The 18087-nt window shown below is 32.4% G+C and overlaps 1 protein-coding gene across 1 annotated transcript; it reads right to left on the bottom strand.

The window, feature by feature from the left end:
* Nucleotides 1–4480: 4480 nt before the first annotated feature.
* On the bottom strand, nt 4481–18064 carry LOC114726927 (endo-1,3(4)-beta-glucanase 2-like). Its single transcript, XM_028913642.1, has 2 exons — nt 17546–18064; nt 4481–6012 (listed from the first exon to the last, which is right to left on the bottom strand). Exons 1-2 carry the CDS (start codon nt 18027–18029, stop codon nt 4481–4483), a joined length of 2016 nt encoding a protein of 671 aa, XP_028769475.1. The 5' UTR covers nt 18030–18064.
* Between the last annotated feature and the right edge of the window lie 23 nt (nt 18065–18087).

The raw sequence follows: 18087 nt of genomic DNA, 5'->3' as shown, positions 1-18087 counted from the left end.
ATTAGTAGGTAAGTTAGACAAAAGTGGGTTTGGTTGGATTTGTTTGGAATTGGAATTGACGGTTAAGTTAGTTGGAAGCGGGGATGAAAGATTGGTTATATGCCGTGGAAGAGTAAACCTATGCAAAAAGAAAGGGATTGATGAATGAATAGTTCTGTATATGAAAACAAAATATGACACTCTATTGGCGTAGTAGCTAGGCAACTAATTTATAATTATTAAAAATATATTAAGTCAATTATTTATATGTATTATACTATTGTTTAGAACCAAAACAAATTTATCAACTAACTTTTTCATTTAGAATAGGAGGAATAAGAAAATAATTTCATAGAGTATATATTCGATCCCCTGCCCCCAAAAGAAAGTATACTTTGCGTTGAAGTTTTAAGCAATATGCTTAAGGATTAAATTGTCATATGATATATATATATATATATATATATATATAAAAAAACAGGTGTTAATACTAGGTTACATAAAATAACGTTCCTGTGCTTTTCCAACAGTTAGATAACCGAAAAGGTTTTGTGTAATTGAACGAATTGTTTGAAGGAAGAGTTTGTGCTTCACAAAAGAAAAACTTTCGTTGCTACTATTTTTTAATTTGGCTTTTCAGAACAATAAATAAATTAATACTTTAATTAAAAAATCTCCTGTATAAAATCAATCAGATAATGGCAATATGAAAGTGGGAATAATAATAAAGGAATCTTGGACTGGGAATGTGTGTTTGTTTGATGAATTCAAGAAAGAAACTTGGGTTTCTGAACGTTGGTGTCCAAGAAAGGCATGCCGTTATTCTCTCTCTTTTGGAGCTATGGTGACTAGATTTTAGGTAAAGACAAAAAGATAAAGATAAAGTTAATTTAAAATGATTTATATTCATTATAGGCATATATTGGTGAAAATAAAACTATAATTTTAAAAATATTTTTACAGTATACGAAATAAATATATAAAAGAATTTGTCTAGATTTAAAAAAAAAATACTTTTTAAAAATATTTTTTATACAATCCAAACACCCTCATAATTTAAAAAGATAAATAATGACCATTTGGTTAATGAAGATAATGAGAATTACCAAATTGACTTTCCTCAAAAGCAAAAGAAGTTTGCAATTTAAGGAACGGAAGATACTCTCTACACATTTAATTTAATTTCCTACTTTTGCAAAATTTATCTCCTCATTACTTATTTTCTTCAGGAAAAATTATTATAAGATCTTAAGAAAAGAATATAATCACACAAAAAAAATCTCAATAACAAATTACTAACAGCATGAATTTATCACCTCAAAATCCTTTCGCTGTATTTTGTTTTACCAGCTTTTAAATAAATAATTGAGAAATTCAATTTTAAAGCCTTGGAAGAAATAGAGTTATGGCCTGGGAATAGATTACTCTGTGCTTTAAAATTTTAATATTTTGTGTCAGATTTATCTCTGTTGGTAGAAAATACTTTTAGTTTTTATAAAAAATTTTTTAACTTTTTTATTTAAAATGAAAACATTGAATTCTCCACGAATGCATAATCATGGATTGTTCAACAAATAGTTTTGGACCATCTAGAAATATACTAGACTGATAAAATTTTGAAATAAATATTGGAGATAATGATCAAATAAATATAGCATTGACTTTTAGGAAAATGACACTTAGAAACCAAACAATAAAAATAAGTGTAAATAGGGACATTGCAATGATGGCGGCAAATTTGGGGCAGAAAAATGAGTTAAGTCTAAGCTGTAAGGATTTAAGATTTTAGCATAGTTTTAAAAACAAAAACAGAAATTTTATTACCAATATTAGACATGATCTGAAATTCCAATAAGATTACATAATTAAATAAATAAAGAGTAAGCCTGCAAGTGCTTTACAATGATGCATCAGGAACGTTGCGTAACCTTTTAATTTTTTCCTTTCTCTTTCTCTTTCTCTTTTCTTTTCTTTTCTTTTCTTTTCTTTATGTGGAAAGCAATCATAAACGAACACTTCCAAAAATAATTAAAAAAAAATCTAACAAGGTTTACATATATCCAAAACTAATGGCACGTTTGGTTGGACTACAAGAATCAGGATTACACTGGTGGAATATGTGAATAAGAATTACAACATGTGGGAATATGGTAAAAAGACATTTTTTGCCCCCGCCTCCTCCATAGTCTCCCTGACCACACAACCACCTGCTCATGCATCTCTTCATCCACTACCCTTCTCCTCCATTTTCATTACCACTGTTGAGCTTTATCATTATGGGTGTCATAGCTTCATCCCTAATGAGTGCCGCCACTCATTAAACTCCTCCTATTCATGAACTTTGCCACCACCATCAACCTCCCCACTCGGCAATGGTGATTAAGTTTAGGAACCAAGATATTTGGGTCTTCCATGTAGACCTTGAAAACTCATCCTGAATTCTTAGTGAAAACCATGGAAACAACTTCAAGTGAAAACCATGAACAAAAAGACTAGAAAAAGTGGGTAAAATAGTAGCAGGAAAAAAAAAGAAAGATGTGGTTACTCATTTGAACAAACTTTTTTGGCCTTACAAATCATTAAGCGATGAATCAATTAGATAATGGCAATACTTGACCCTTTTCATTTGGATCAGAAGGCAACAAAACAAATTAATGACATTTAGGACTGGCAATATACATAAACTTTAGTAGCTCTCTACCTCGTTTTTTGCCGTAGTCCTGATCCCTCTTTTATCTTCCATCCAATGATTTCATTTTTGTTTTTAGCTTTTTGAATCATTTTGCCTTGATTATGTTTCTAGACATTGGTTATGGCAACAACCAATGAAAAAAAAAGAGGGGGGAGGCGATGATGGAAGGGAAGGGGGTAAGAGAAAAATGTGATAAGGATATTTTAGTCCTTTTTGTTTTTATAATTATTAAGATTAATTTAAAAATTATTACCTTTTTCAGATTTCTAATATTAAACCAAACAAACTTATTGTAATCATCTTTACAATACATTACATTCCCTCCTATTATATTACATTCTATTACTTATGATTCAATGAACCAAACGGGCTAATTCGCACTTGATTACATTAGTGTGAATTTTGAATTATACATTTGTTATCAGTGTATTTGTAAGTATTTTCATAAATATTTTTTGTGTCTTTTGTTTTTCTGGTAAACCCTCAAGATTTAACATTAACTTAGTTAAAATTTATAATAAATGAATAAATAAAACTTGATTTTTTTATATGGCTATCTCACTAAGTCAAATTTAAGTATTGTCGAGCTCAATTTTCAGTAACTTTCGTAGGAATTTTTTTAGCAGTTACAAATATTACGATTTAAGATTTTGTGTTTAAACAGTCAAAACGTGGTATATAGGTAATAAAACCTAACTTTGATCCTTAACTAAATGACTTGAAAGGGGAGTAGTTCTTGTAGGATGAATGTTCTTGTTACACAAAACTAAATGACTTTAGTAGAATTTTTTTTTGGGTATTGACTTTAGAAGAATTTTGATGTGGAATTTATGATTACTTCTTTAAGTCCTTGTTTAGTATTTAAAATAAAAACATTTTTCAAAAAATAAAGATATTAAATTTTTAACATCATTGAATACTAGATTTTTTTTTTAATCTAGGATTAGGAGCATAAAAAATTTTATCCATCTACAAAATTATTATATCTCATTTTAATTTTCTTTTAAAGCGTTGACTTTCCCTTACATGTATGATCGTAGTTCAACAAATAATTTTATATTTTTTAACATCATTGAATACTAGCTCTTTTTTTTTTAATCTAGGATTAGGAGCATAAAAAAAACTGTTATCCATCTACAGAATTATTATATCTCATTTTAATTTTCTTTTACGGCGTTGACTTTCCCTTACATGTATGATCGTAGTTCAACAAATAATTTTAGACTTTTACACCTTCTAGAAATATATAAAATATATAAAGCCAATAAAATTTTAAAATAAATTATGTAATAATGATCGGAATCAGATTCAATAATATCTGTAAATCCATTGACTTCTTGCTCACTGTACAAAGTACATAACTCGGACTTTCTTCCTCTCTTAGCAGATAACATTTCCGCTAGATAGAGCTTTGAATATATCTAGCAATAACCAGAAACCTAATTATTATTGTTAATTATTATTTCAAATTCCAATAAGATTACACAATTAAATAAAAAAAAAAGTACATCAGAAACATTAGTTAACATTTTCCTTTGAATGTGGAAATGGAAAGCAGACATAAGAATTCAGAAACGAATGCTTCCAAATGATGAGCAAACAAAAAAAACAACTAACAACATTACATGAAATCAGAGAGTCCCCTGTTTTTAATATTTGTAAAGATTCCCGTTTCCTCTGCTGTGAACCCACCAAAGGAGATTGGTCAAAGAATTCCCATCATCGAAACCTTTCAACTTTCTGATTTTCTTCAATGCATTTTCCTGATCATAGATCCCTTCCAATGCAAAATCAGAGAGTCCCCTGTTTTTAATATTTGTAAAGATTCCCGTTTCCTCTGCTGTGAACCCACCAAAGGAGATTGGTCAAAGAATTCCCATCATCGAAACCTTTCAACTTTCTGATTTTCTTCAATGCATTTTCCTGATCATAGATCCCTTCCAATGCAAAAGCAAACCCTTTCCTTGATTCTTCAGCATTTTTCAACTCAGGCTCTGTCCATTCCACAAGCTCCTTCGTGTATCCCACATTAGAGAATAACACTTCTGTGATTGGCGTTATTGGCAGAACTTGAATCAGAAGTCTGCAAGATCTGCAATCTGCAGAAGCCCACCATAATGCACTGTCTCTCTTGTTAGACCACAAGATCCCCACAATCCTATTCTCCTTCACAAACTCTTCTTCATACATTTTGTTTGATTCTTCCACATGCCACCATGTTTGAGCTGCAAGAATCTCCAGAGCTGTGAGGGTTGAACCAGTGGCCATCAAGTCTGAATCTTCATATACTAAACCCATTAAGGCTGCTGCATAGTAGGCATTCACTGCTTCACTTGTACTCTCTTGGTTTCTGCCATGTTCAAACTCTGTCAAACCAGCAGCCCACGAATGCAAACTATAAAGATCAAAACATCTCAAACGAGTATAATATGGGTTTGAGTTTGATTTCCCTCCCAGGTTGAAGTAATCTTCAACTAATGAATAAGCTTGAGGCTTGTGTTTTTCACCCCAGTCTGGATCGATCTTAGCAAGAACAGCCATTCCGTATATGAAGTAACCTATGTGATAATGATGATCGTTGTAAATCCCAAATCCAAAATCTGCACTTGTACTTGTAGATCCTTGTTTAGTAACAAGTCCTTTCCACTCTTTCTCGTAGAGGAAACCATTTCCTTTGAATGTTCCGTACAACCATGGCTCGATGGATTGCTTCAGAAAGTTCTTGACTTTTGGGATTACTTCAGGATATGATACTTCCTCTGCTATAAGTGCGAGTCTCGCAGCTCTGGCGACACGCTTCCCGTAGTAATAAGACGAATTCGTTGATATGTTTGATGGATTCAGATCGTTCACGTCTTTAACTAGAGCTGAGATGATTTCTTTGGAGGAATCTTGTTTGATTCCTTTTGTCGAATGCCAAGTTACAGGAATTGGGTTTATTTTTAGAACCCATGAAGCTCCGACGACTCCGACGAGATCGCCGTCGATACTTCTGTACTTGAAATCGTGAATGATGGTACAATCGCTTTCTTTGTCAGAAAGAAGCCTGAGATGAAGTGGGTGTGCGAGCATAAGCAAAGCTCCAGACCTTCTATTCTGAAATTTATACTCAACACGATAGGGTTTCTTCAGAGCGGCGTCCCCAGAAACAGGGTAGCAAGAACTGAATTGATCCAAAGTTTTCTCGGACTTGGGATTCTCAGAATCCGGCAAAGCCGCAATCCGAATGATCCCATAAAACCCCTTATCGGAGGTAATCTCCGACGACGAGGTGCGCCTAAAACGGACCGGCGAAGAAGCATAGATGAGCCACGTCTGGTTGTTATCAAGCCTTATGGTGTGTTTCATGAGAGAATCACCGGACGACAACGACACAATGCCGTGGACGGTGGAGATAGAAAGCGACGTCCGCCGTGTAACCTCGGCGGTGACAAAGGGGCTTCCTTTCACGAGAAAGAATCGGAGGTTGGAAGAGGGAAGCTCAAGAGTGACACTGAGATCGCTATAAGACGAGACGACATGTGATATATTAGAGGAACTGTATCGAGAGTTCGATTTAGAGGAGATGGTGAGATCAGGGACGAAGACCTGGTACAAGAGGGCGGTGGAGAAGAACATGAGAGGGTAGGAGAGAGAAAGAGAAGAGTTAGCGGATTTAACGAGGTAAGGATGGAAGTATTCGTGTTGATCGCCATTGTTGAGGACGAAGTTCTGGAAGAAGGAGTTGGTGGGAAGAGGGGAAGAGAGGAGGTTGGGGGAGAAGAAAGATGAAGGGTCGGGCATTACAGTGGATTGGGTTAAGGGGAAGAGAAATGGAGACGCCATTGATGAAGAAGAAGAAGAAGAAGATGGCTGGAGAGAAAAAGGGTGCTCTTGAATGTGAAGCTAATGATGAAAGTGTTAGCTATTTATGGAGGCTGAGATTTCAGAATGTTCGTCGTCAGCATTGAATTGAAAACTTCCAATTGATGCAACTCAAACTGTTGGTTAGAAATCCAATAGATAATTCACATTTAACACAATTAATTAATGTTTGAAAATATGATCATTTTTGGTGATGTGTTTCTCAGCAGCTTTTCTTGAACGTTTAAATTTGAAAGGTGTGGATTTGGGATGGCAAGAATGACAGCTAAGGACCTAAAAGACCCGTTATCCCGTATTACCTTTTGCTCCGGGCGCTGGAGCAGTCCGCCGGCTCCTCACTTCTGATTCTTTGTTTTTGGATTCTTTTTGACTTTTGGTTTGATTATTTCAGTTTTCAGTTGAATATTTAGCTTTTATTTTTTAACATTTTAATTTTCAGTGTTCAATTCTCTTGAATAATAAAATATCATTAATTAATGGTTGTGATTGTATTTGATTATGCATTTCTAATCTAAAATAATGTTTTGCATATATATATTTTGACTAACTGATAGTTAATTCGGTTTCAGTTAATTTAGTTAATCAAATTTAATTTGGCGTTTTAAATTGACTTTGTTTAATTTTCTGATTAATTTGGTTTTCACCAAAAATCAAACCAAAAAATCAAATGATTACCCCTAACAATGGGGTTGGATTTATGGGAAGATAGGACAAACAAATGTTTGAATCTCTATTAGAAGAAGCGTTTATATTTAGTGTCTGATAATGCCTCGAACAGAATTGTCTCCAATAAGAGGATACATATGCTTAGAAAAAAGAATTTTAAGATAAATCCATTTTTATTAGAATTTACAAGATTTAAAAAGAAGAAAAACCTTAGTATTTTTCATGCTAGTATTTTTGAAAAAGTACACAATAATATTATTATTTTGATTTATTTATGAAAATTTAAACCTGTATTTCTTATAGACATAAAGTTCTAATCTATGTAAGAATATTATATATATATATATATAATTTATGTTGGCCCAACGAATTATTTCTATGAGTAATTTTTGAGTTCTTTGTCTTAATCTTGTTGAGAGCAGTTAACCGAATCAAAATTCTGTCTTAAAAATAAAAAAATAAAATAAGAAGAGAATTTCAATTGATGACGGGGCATTTTTTGGTACATATCTACGTACGTGGAATGATAAAAAAGGATCTTTTGGAATAATTGTTAAATTGGTCAAATGAAAAAAAAAAAATCTATTATTGGCAGCAAATTGTATGACATTCGCAAAAGCATTCAACTACATTCTATCCTCTCTTTTTTTAAGTCTCAGAAAAGCAATTCTCGTTTGAAATTATCTTTCATGTGCATGCACCAACATTTTGGACATTAACAAAAGGGAACAAAGAAGAATTTAGGGGAGTGAATCAAGTGAGAGTGAAAATATCAAAATAGCAAATAGTTATCGTAATGTGCTTGGAATAATTTTGACTTTTTAAGGGAGGGTGAGGAACGCGAACAATTTGGATTTGAAAATAATGCTTCCTTTTATTTTAATACTCCTTCGGTCTTATACTACCTCTGGTTTTAATTATAAAACTTTATTTGTAGTCTATAAATTTAGTCTTATAAATAAGACTAAAGATAGTATTTAAATTTTAATTTTTGTGACATGGTAGATCCTTTGTATAAGTTGTATTTTGTGCTTGATAATTTACTTTATTTTTTAATTCTTTTCTCATATTTTTTCACTTAACCCTTTCCATAAATAAAAGTGTGTGTATATATATATAAACTTTCTTACATATTGATCACTTTTAATAAATTTTAACCAATTTTTTATCTATGCAATTTGATTATTTGTAACTTATTATATATAGGGAGTAGGCAGTATTTATTCGTATTATTCTCATTAATTTCGCAAAAAAATTTTAATGTTTGTGAACTAATTAATTAAATAATCTTACATTTAACTAAGGAGAATATTTATGAATAAAGGTTGAGGGAACGAAAAGGTTTGCTTTGACTTGCCACAGCTCACATGGGTAGGGGTGGAAACAGGCCAGGCCTCACCCTTAATAGGCCTGGCCTGTTACGAGGCCTGTTGGCCTGAGCCTGGCCTGCAGCCTGTGAAAGGCTTTTTAATCGGCCTGAGCCTGGCATGTGGCCTGTTAAGAGGCCTTTTTTTTAATAAATTTTAAACACACATAAATCAACTCAAAATTATAATAATTCAACCTAATTGATCTAAAATGCAAACAAAAACTATGAAATTATCAAATTAACACAATTTGTAAAAACATGTCCCCTTAGGCCAAAAAAAAAATCTAATATGAAAAATTATCAGAAAACATAATTTCATTATGATATAAAAATATCACTTCATCCTATCTCTAGTATAAAAATTAGTTGATAACTAGATCTAGTTTAAAATATGAAACATCCTTAATCCCTTTTATATTTTAAATTTATCATTTATTCAGACTAATTTACTAACAAAATGATATTTGATCCTGTTGTTACACATGGTTGTTTTAAAAAAAATGTTACAGTTGTTATAATTTATTTATTTATTTAAATTAATTAAGTAACAATTATAATAAGAATTAGATTGAGCACACATATATACGGTCTAAAACATAATAGGTCAATTATATATATATATATATATATTCTCTAAGCATGGATCAAATAAATGAATGATGCTTTTTTTTAATGCACTTATGTTTTCTTTCTCTGTTCAAATATGTGTCATTATACATATATCAATTATTTTTATTATAGAGAATGGAAATAAAATGACGCATGCAATATGCTCTAGATAACACGTTTATGTGGATGGAGTTTTCTCAATTAACCGATCAGAATAGCAAAGTCCCTCCTATCAATTTATAATTTTAACATAAAAAAAAAAGATAACAGGCCCAGGGCGCTTGACGGGCCTAACAGGCCTACTATCAGGCTTGAGCCTGGCCTGATAAAACAAACAGGCCTTTTTACAGGCCTGAGCCTGGTCTGATATCTAAATAGGCCAGGCCAGGCAAAGCCATTTACAGGCCAGGTCACAGGCTCCTGACAGGCTGCCTGGCCTATTTTTACCCTTACATGAGGGCATTGGGGTGTATGGCGATAGTGGAATATATAATGCTGCCTCCCTCAGCTGTTATGCAGCCCACAAGACCATTTTCATATGCCAAAGGGACCGCACTCACCAAGTGAATCTTTGGACCATGATCCAAGTGAATCTTTGGACCATCTCCCCTGATCACAAATATATAGATCACACTATACTCAATTTTTATATAAGAACTAAATAATCAATTTCTTAATATATTTACAAATTACTCATTAATAAAATGTTCATATTAGTAGTAAGATTTGAATTTAAAATCTTCTGCATTATGAATCAATTCCTTATCAATTAGACAACTTTTGTTAGTCATAACTCGTTTTCTATTAATCCATTTGTAACTTTTTTTGATTGGGTCTGATAAGCATAGAATGCAAAAAATTATATACTCCTTAGTCTTGCTTTAAGGTAGAGGAAGAAATTTTTTTGGTCCTGTTTATAAATGATATCGTTAAATTTTCGTATAAATTTATAGTTTTACCATTTATTTACTATTGTGCATAGTTTGTTCTGACGTGATATAATGTATATTAAATAGAAATAGAGTTGAAAAGTTATTAAATTTTAAAACAAAGTTAATAAGGTTTAATATTTTTTTATTATTATAGTAAAACATACTGAAAATGAAATCACCTTCAACAGAAATGGAGGCCGTAGAAAAGAAATCAAAATCTGTGTGTGTAAAAAAGTAGATTTTACACTCTTATTTCTCTCACACTCACGGTGCATGCATCTATTCCGACATAATGATTAATTCCCCCGGTCTCACATATGCTCTTTTTATCCCAAATGTAGAACTCTCTTGAGGGTTGGAATAATACATTTGTTCTGGAAAGTTTTTCATCATGTGCATCTAATATTCTTTAAAATAGTAGTAGTGTAATAATGTCACTTTATTGGCAAGATTTGACCAATAATATATTCTTAAATACTTCTATTTTGGCCAATAAGCACTCATGCATTTGTGTGTGTTTTGCATTAATATCCAAGGACATTTTATTCCACATCACGTGTTGTCCCTTTTGCTTTGTTCCATAGCACAAGTGAATTATGAGAAACACCAAGCATGTTTCACTTGGGTGGGGTGTGTGCCTGGCTCTGTCAGTTGCTCATCATTTTTTGGGTCATTCCCACATTTTTGTGTTTTTTTTATTTATGTTTTTGCATCGTTAGATTCTATATAAAATGAGTGAAATTTTGCTATTTTAATATTTAAAAAATCAAAAAATTAAAAATTAAACCATTTTTTGCCTCTAAAATATCAAAATTTTACTCATTTTATATAAAATCTAATTAAGTAAAGACATGATAAAAAAATATTTGGGAAGGACCCTAAAAATGAGCGGCTAGCTGAGGGGCACGGTTGACACACAGATTGATTCCCTTTTGGCATTTTCTTCTGAATTGCACATGAACTTCATGTAACACTAGAAAAGACAACATATGCATCGTCTGGCAACGCATAATTCAAGGCACATGCATTGGCACAAACATGTTAAAATAACACGTTTTTTTTCCTGTACATTACATGAAATTAAAAATGAGTTTATGGCTATTAATATCTTGATAATTGGTGTGATTTGGTTGGGTTAGTGTAATTTATACTCTTTTGGGTGCTAAATGTAGGAGTTAGAATTGTTAAGTTTGCTTTGGTTCTAAATGTGTAATATCTCAAGTCACTTTATTTCAGAAATTTCTAATTCTTTTCTCAAATAATCCTATTGGTTGGATATATTAGAGGGAGTTTTCACTATTGAAGACAGTTTTCGGTACAAATTATCAAAAGGATATTTTAAAAAAAAATCAACACACATTTATTACAAATAAATAATTTAACTACTTTTTTAAAGATTAACACTATCTTTACTTTCTATATTTAAGATCAAAGGAAGTATAACATAAATTGCAGGCGTGATAATACAGTAGTTTATGGGGGGAGCAATAAATCAAGTGGGTTGGGTCTCTTGCACTCCCAAAAGACGTGGTTTTCAAATAAGTTTTTAACTCTCCAAATCCTATAGTGAGGAGACTATTGAAACGGATGTTGGAGAGCAAGCATGGATAGACTAAGCGCATATATATATATATATATATATATATATATATTTGCTAGCCTCCTTCTCCCACTTGGTGTCTAGCTTATTATTTGCAATTTGCATCTTGTCTTATGTTGTCTTAATTTTAATTTACTTTTTGACTACTAGATCAACAATTAACAGCTCAAATTCTGGGTATTATGAAAGTGATGACAAGAGAAGTTATTAGTATTATAATAAGAAACTTGTATGTATAAATTCAGCTCATAAAAAGTGACACACAACTAGGAGGATGTAACTTGTTTTAGATTTAATACTTAATAAAATTGATTACCCAATCCAATTTATAGTTTTTTATAATATGATAGTCCTATTTACAAGTTACTGGCCTAAACTAAGAAAAATATTAAATTAACTCTTATTAATCTTGCCTTAAAATTTACCAATTTTTTTAATTTTATTCCTATATATTTAGCATGCACTATATTCATGGTAGCAAAGTCTACACAATAACAAAGTAAAAACAAATTGTATATTTATATGGAAAAATTTAATTATATGACTTACCAAAAGCTGGTAAAAAAAAAAAAGACTTACCAAAATATATATATATATATATATATAGTTACTAAATGAGATATGTATCACAGGAAACAAACTAAATTGAGCAATTCGCTTAAAATTATAAACAATTATGGCTGATTTGATAATTAATTCCAATTCAAATCGACTAATACTAATTTGGTAGATTTTTCACATTCATAAGAATATATCTATGTTTTTGCTCTATGAATATGATTTTTTTTCTGGGCATTTCTAATAATATCGAGCCTTATTCTTATTTTGGGGACCAAAAAAAATCTACATATTTGAATAGTTAATAAATGTTTATTCGCATCAAAGTTGATCGAAGCAGTCTCAAACATATGTTGGCCCCGTAGAGATAACAGATAGTCCGAGTCATGTGAGTGGGTGCTGTCCCAAAAGAAAAGGCAGATTATTATAAGATTTTTGACTTTTCAAATCCCACACGTACCACATATTTATCATATGAATCATATTACGACTCTATATACACAAAACGCATGGTGCTAGAAATCTCATGCAAAGCTCTAAAGATTTGCGTGTTATATACTGCCTCTAATCTTAATTATGAGACTTTATTTATAGACTATAAATAAAGTTTTATAAGTAGGACCAGAAGTAGTACATGAATGATGTATCAATATTAATTAGATCAATTGAATGAGAAAATCACAAAAAAAAAACTTTCAAAATTAAACATTACATATAAGGACCTGTTCACATTAATTGTTGTCAAAACCAATACTAATATTGTAATGAATCTTTATTTGCAATTTTTTATTTTTAAGATTTTTTTTGCGATTTTTTTCTAATTGAATTGATTGGTTCATGAATGATGATGAGTAGTGAAGATTTTTTTTTTTGAATAATACGAAATCTTATCTTTTTAATTAAATGCTCCTACACCCAAAACCCAACAACATGCTCAATAAAAATCAAACTCCAATGAATATGGCTCAAATTCAGCGTCTTTTGAATGTTTTCAGGCAAGATAAGAGGCAAGCAAAGCAAGATTTTTATTTGTTTCACGTCGCAGGACCACCACCAAAGCAAAAGCTTGTATTATTGATAAGGGATATTTAAAGGGTCCTAGATTTTTATCAGCCATAGAAAAAGTGGTTTTGATTTTGATCCATAAAATTTGAAATTAGTTGTTTTGGTTTCAGGGATAAAAAACACTGTTGTAGGGATACAAAAATTTGTATGTGTACCAAAATAAGGTTAAATTTTAGGGACCAAAATAAAAAAGAGATCAAATTTTAAAGACTACCAATAATATTAACCTTATCACTCTGAATTTTATTATTTGATGAAAATAGATTTTTTTTTTGTCATCGTTCATTTATAGAGGAAACTGACACGTCTATTATATTCATAGAAAGTCAAACCCACAAATTTTCAGTCCTTAATATAAAACTTAGTTGATTAATTTGAATAGATTATGAAAACTAATTAAGTTAGTTATTTATAATAAATAAGTGTTGTTTTTTCTAAAATATTCTTATTAATTAAGTGTATTGACTAGAACTATTATTATGAGAACTATTTTAGAAAAAAAATGGGTTGGTTTTTTATATTTATGACTAATATAAAAGTCAAACAAGATCTTATATTAAGTATTGAATGTAATAAATAAATAAATAAATAATTTAAGATTTTTAGTGTTGTTGAGTTGAGCTAGAAAGCCCACATAGAAAATTTAGGACTTGTTTGGTTTAATCCTATTGTAGGCATTTAATGGTAATCATTATTACATTAAGACAGATTACATGTTTTGTTAGGCATCAGGATATTAACAAAAAAATTGCAGAGGTAACAGAAATTACACATTTTCTTTTAGAAATATCTATTCATAGGGAACCCTATGAATATTCATTGCAGGCTGTAAATTTTTATAAAATGTCAATTTTCTCCTTAATAATTCAGGTACAAAGACAACATCTGCCCTCCAAAGACAAATCAACGATTAATCGTCAAAATCCCTAACGCACATATTTTGGGAGTTGCATCAGCAGAATCACTGACAAGGCGAGAAATTGCATCAACAGTGGCTTCAAAAAAAACATTTGGGGATATTTGGATAAAAACCAAATAATAATTTTAAAAGTGATTTTAGCGTATATGAAGTAAATATATAAAAGAATTGGAATTGATTTATAAAAAAATACTTTTAAAAAGTATTTTTAGACAAGAGTTTGCATTAATTTATAAAAAAAAGTGTTTTTAAAAAGTATTTTTAAACGTATCCAAATACCTTTTGGTTCGATTTTGCATCTCTAAATGGCATCAACTTTGGGAGGCATCCACATTAATTTTCAAAATCACTAGGCTAGCCCTATGAAGAAAGAAGCTGTTGAGAGAGATTTTATATAAAGCAGAAAAAATTGTCTTTTGGATGAAATACTAGAAATTTAAAGCTGATTTGCGTTGGGTTTTTGGATGCAATAGAGATATCCTCCTCCGGTCCTTAATATAAGATCCATTTAACTAATTTGATTAGATTAAGGAAGTTAGGTAAGTTAGTTAATTATAAGAAAAGTGACACATTTCTCCTAAAACACCATAATCATCTTTCTTAATACCCCTCTCCCTCTTCTACTTGATTATGGTTGAGAGAGTATCCATAGAGGTAATTTAGAGAAAATTGATAAATATGAGAAATGGGTCTTATATTTAAGACCAAAACCAACTCAAGAATTGAGTCCTATATTAAGGACAGGAGGAGTATAAATGTGAAGACATAGGGCAGAGTGGGGCAATAGCTACACTGCCACAGAACTTGAATTTGGCGGCTATGGCGAGGCCATCTTCGGCAAGGCAGCTCCCACCTAAAATTATTTTTAAGGCTAAAATTATCTTTATGTTATACATTAATTTTAAATTATTATTAAAAATTAACTCATTGCACCTCTCTCAAATAACATACCAATCTCTACTGTCGAAAAATATTACACTGCATTGGCATAGCATTGCAGGTTAGAGGCAGAATGGGATTGATCCAAACGAGTTATATCTTTATCAGTGATATTACACCCTATTCTTAATATAAAAGCTAGTTGACTAATTTGAGTATATTAAGAAAATTAGTTAAGTTAGTTATCTATAATAAATAGGCATTGTATTTCCTAAAATATCCTTAGTAATCAAGTATATTGACTAGAATTACTATTTTTACAAGGACTACCATGAAAACACATTGATAAATATGAGAGAAAGTGAGGTCTCATATTTAGGACCAAAACAAAATTCAAACAAACTGTTATATTAAGAACCAGAGGTAGTAATTATTATTTGGGTAAAAGTGCAATTTTACCCCTGATATTTTTTGGGAAGCAACTGCATAAAAAAATATTATGGGTAAAATTGCACCTAAAAAATATATAATATCAGAAATAAAATTATACCATTAAAAAGATTAGGATAAAATTGTACTTGAAAAGTAATACTAGGGTTAAATTTGCATCTCTACCCTTAAGTTTTATTAAGATTATTTTTGCCTTAAGATGTGATGGAAAATGAAGGTATGTTATGCAACAATAATTAAAGAAGGAATAATGGACGGAACGAATTTAATCAAGTTGGCAAAGTTAAAGACTACCCCTAGTTGTCATTTATTGGTGCGCCGTTAAAGGAGACGCTCCATTTCGTTATAGTCAATGAACAATCATTTCTTTGGAGGAATCTTGTTTGATTCCTTTTGTCGAATGCCACGTTACAGGAATTGGGTTTATTTTTAGAACCCACGAAGCTCCGACGAGATCGCCGTCGATACTTCTGTACTTGAAATCGTGACGGATGGTACAATCGCTTTCTTTTTCAGAAAGAAGCTTGAGATGAAGCGGGTGTGCGAGCATAAGCAAATCTCCAGACCTTCTATTCTGAAATTTATACTCAACACGATAGGGTTTCTTCAGAGCAGCGTCCCCAGAAACAGGGTAGCAAGAACTGAATCGATTCAAAGTTTGCTCGGAATTGGGATTCTCGGAATCCGGCAAAGCCGCAATCCGAATGATCCCATAAAACCCGTCATCGGAGGTAATCTCCGACGGCAAGGTGCGCCTAAAACGGACCGGCGAAGAAGCATAGATGAGCCCAATGTTTTAAAAGCCGGACCGGAAATTGAACTGGAAAGACGAGCGGTTCACGGTTCTTATGGTTCAACCGGTCGGACCGGCGGTCAGACCGGAACATAATAATTAAATAAAAATAATATTATACTTTCTTAAATCTTATATATAAGAAATTTTTTTTGGGATGAAGGTCCATGATACATTGACACTAATACCCTATTTGAAATTTTTTATATATATATTTATTTTTGTCTCTATTAATTATTGGTATGCTCACTTTATCCCTTAAATAAGAATGATTTTAGAGGATAAATTACATATTTTATATATATTAATCATATAATAATCATTAATAATTACAATATTATAACGTAACTATTTTTTTATAGCCGCTGGTCAAAAAACCAAATATTTTTTATAGCCTTTTTAATATATAGTATAGTAAATCTTTAACTTTTGCAATTTGTACCAATAGAAATAACTTTATCTCACAATTAATTTAATTTTTTCCCTTGAAAAATAACATTAAAAAAAGGTTTAATTAATACTCATTTATAGTACATGTCATCCTTGCTCAATCTACCTTTGCGTATTGGCCCGAAAAAGAACTGCGTCTGCGTACGAAACACGCTTCTCTATCTCCACTCCTGAGGTTTTACTTTCTTTTCTCCCCTACTTCCATTCCATCACTTGCACGCCGTCTTCTTTTCTTCGTTGTGGACTAGGGAGGTTTTATTTACAGTCCAGATTTGTGAATCGTCGGGCACCCAAGGTAAGCTTCTTATCTTCTTCTAGCCTAGCAACCGACTCCATGGCTGTTCTTGAAGGGACAAAGGATGGGGATAAGATTCATATCCAAAAAAGCTTTCTGCGTCTTCTTTCTTCTTCTCCATCCCTGCTCACAAATTTGAGCCGGCCGGTTTTTCAAAAACCGCTCCGGTTTCCGGTTTAACTTCGGTTTCCGGTTAAATGGTCGGTTTTTCAAAAACCGCTCCGGTTTCCGGTTTAACTTCGGTTTCCGGTTAAATGGCCGGCTTGAAGCGGTCCAAGGCGGCTCAAATGATAAAGCGGCCGAACCATGTGAAACGAGCCGAGAAGTGTCCCGGTCACCGGCTGGACCGGTTCGACCGTCCGGTCCGGTCCGGTTTTAAAAACACTGGATGAGCCACGTCTGGTTGTTATCAAGCCTTATGGTATGTTTCATGAGAGAATCACCGGACGACAACGACACAATGCCGTGGACGGTGGAGATAGAAAGCGACGTCCGCCGTGTGACCTCGGCAGTGACAAAGGGGCTTCCTTTCACGAGAAAGAATCGGAGGTTGGAAGAGGGAAGCTCAAGAGTGACACTGAGATCGCTATAAGACGAGACGACATGTGATATATTAGAGGAACTGTATCGAGAGTTGGATTTAGAGGAGATGGTGAGATCAGGGACGAAGACCTGGTACAAGAGGGCGGTGGAGAAGAACATGAGAGGGTAGGAGAGAGAAAGAGAAGAGTTAGCGGATTTAACGAGGTAAGGATGGAAGTATTCGTGTTGATCGCCATTGTTGAGGACGAAGTTCTGGAAGAAGGAGTTGGTGGGAAGAGGGGAAGAGAGGAGGTTGGGGGAGAAGAAAGATGAAGGGTCTGGCATTACAGTGGATTGGGTTAAGGGGAACAGAAATGGAGACGCCATTGATGAAGAAGAAGAAGAAGATGGCTGGAGAGAAAAATGGGTGCTTTTGAGTATGAAG

This window comes from Neltuma alba, unplaced genomic scaffold (genome assembly GCF_004799145.2).
Source record: "Neltuma alba isolate B1F8T4 unplaced genomic scaffold, ASM479914v2 tig00012412_pilon, whole genome shotgun sequence".
Lineage (NCBI taxonomy): Eukaryota > Viridiplantae > Streptophyta > Magnoliopsida > Fabales > Fabaceae > Neltuma > Neltuma alba.
Note: the sequence above shows the minus strand (reverse complement) of the source record. Positions and strands in the feature narration are given on the sequence as shown.

Coding starts and splice junctions, on each gene's coding strand:
- LOC114726927 (XM_028913642.1), bottom strand. CDS start 18,029: ATGGCGTCTCCATTTCTGTTCCCCTTAACCCAATCCACTGTAATGCCA. Junction 6,013..17,545: donor CGGTGATTCTCTCATGAAAC/ATACCATAAGGC, acceptor CTCTCATGAAAC/ACACCATAAGGCTTGATAAC.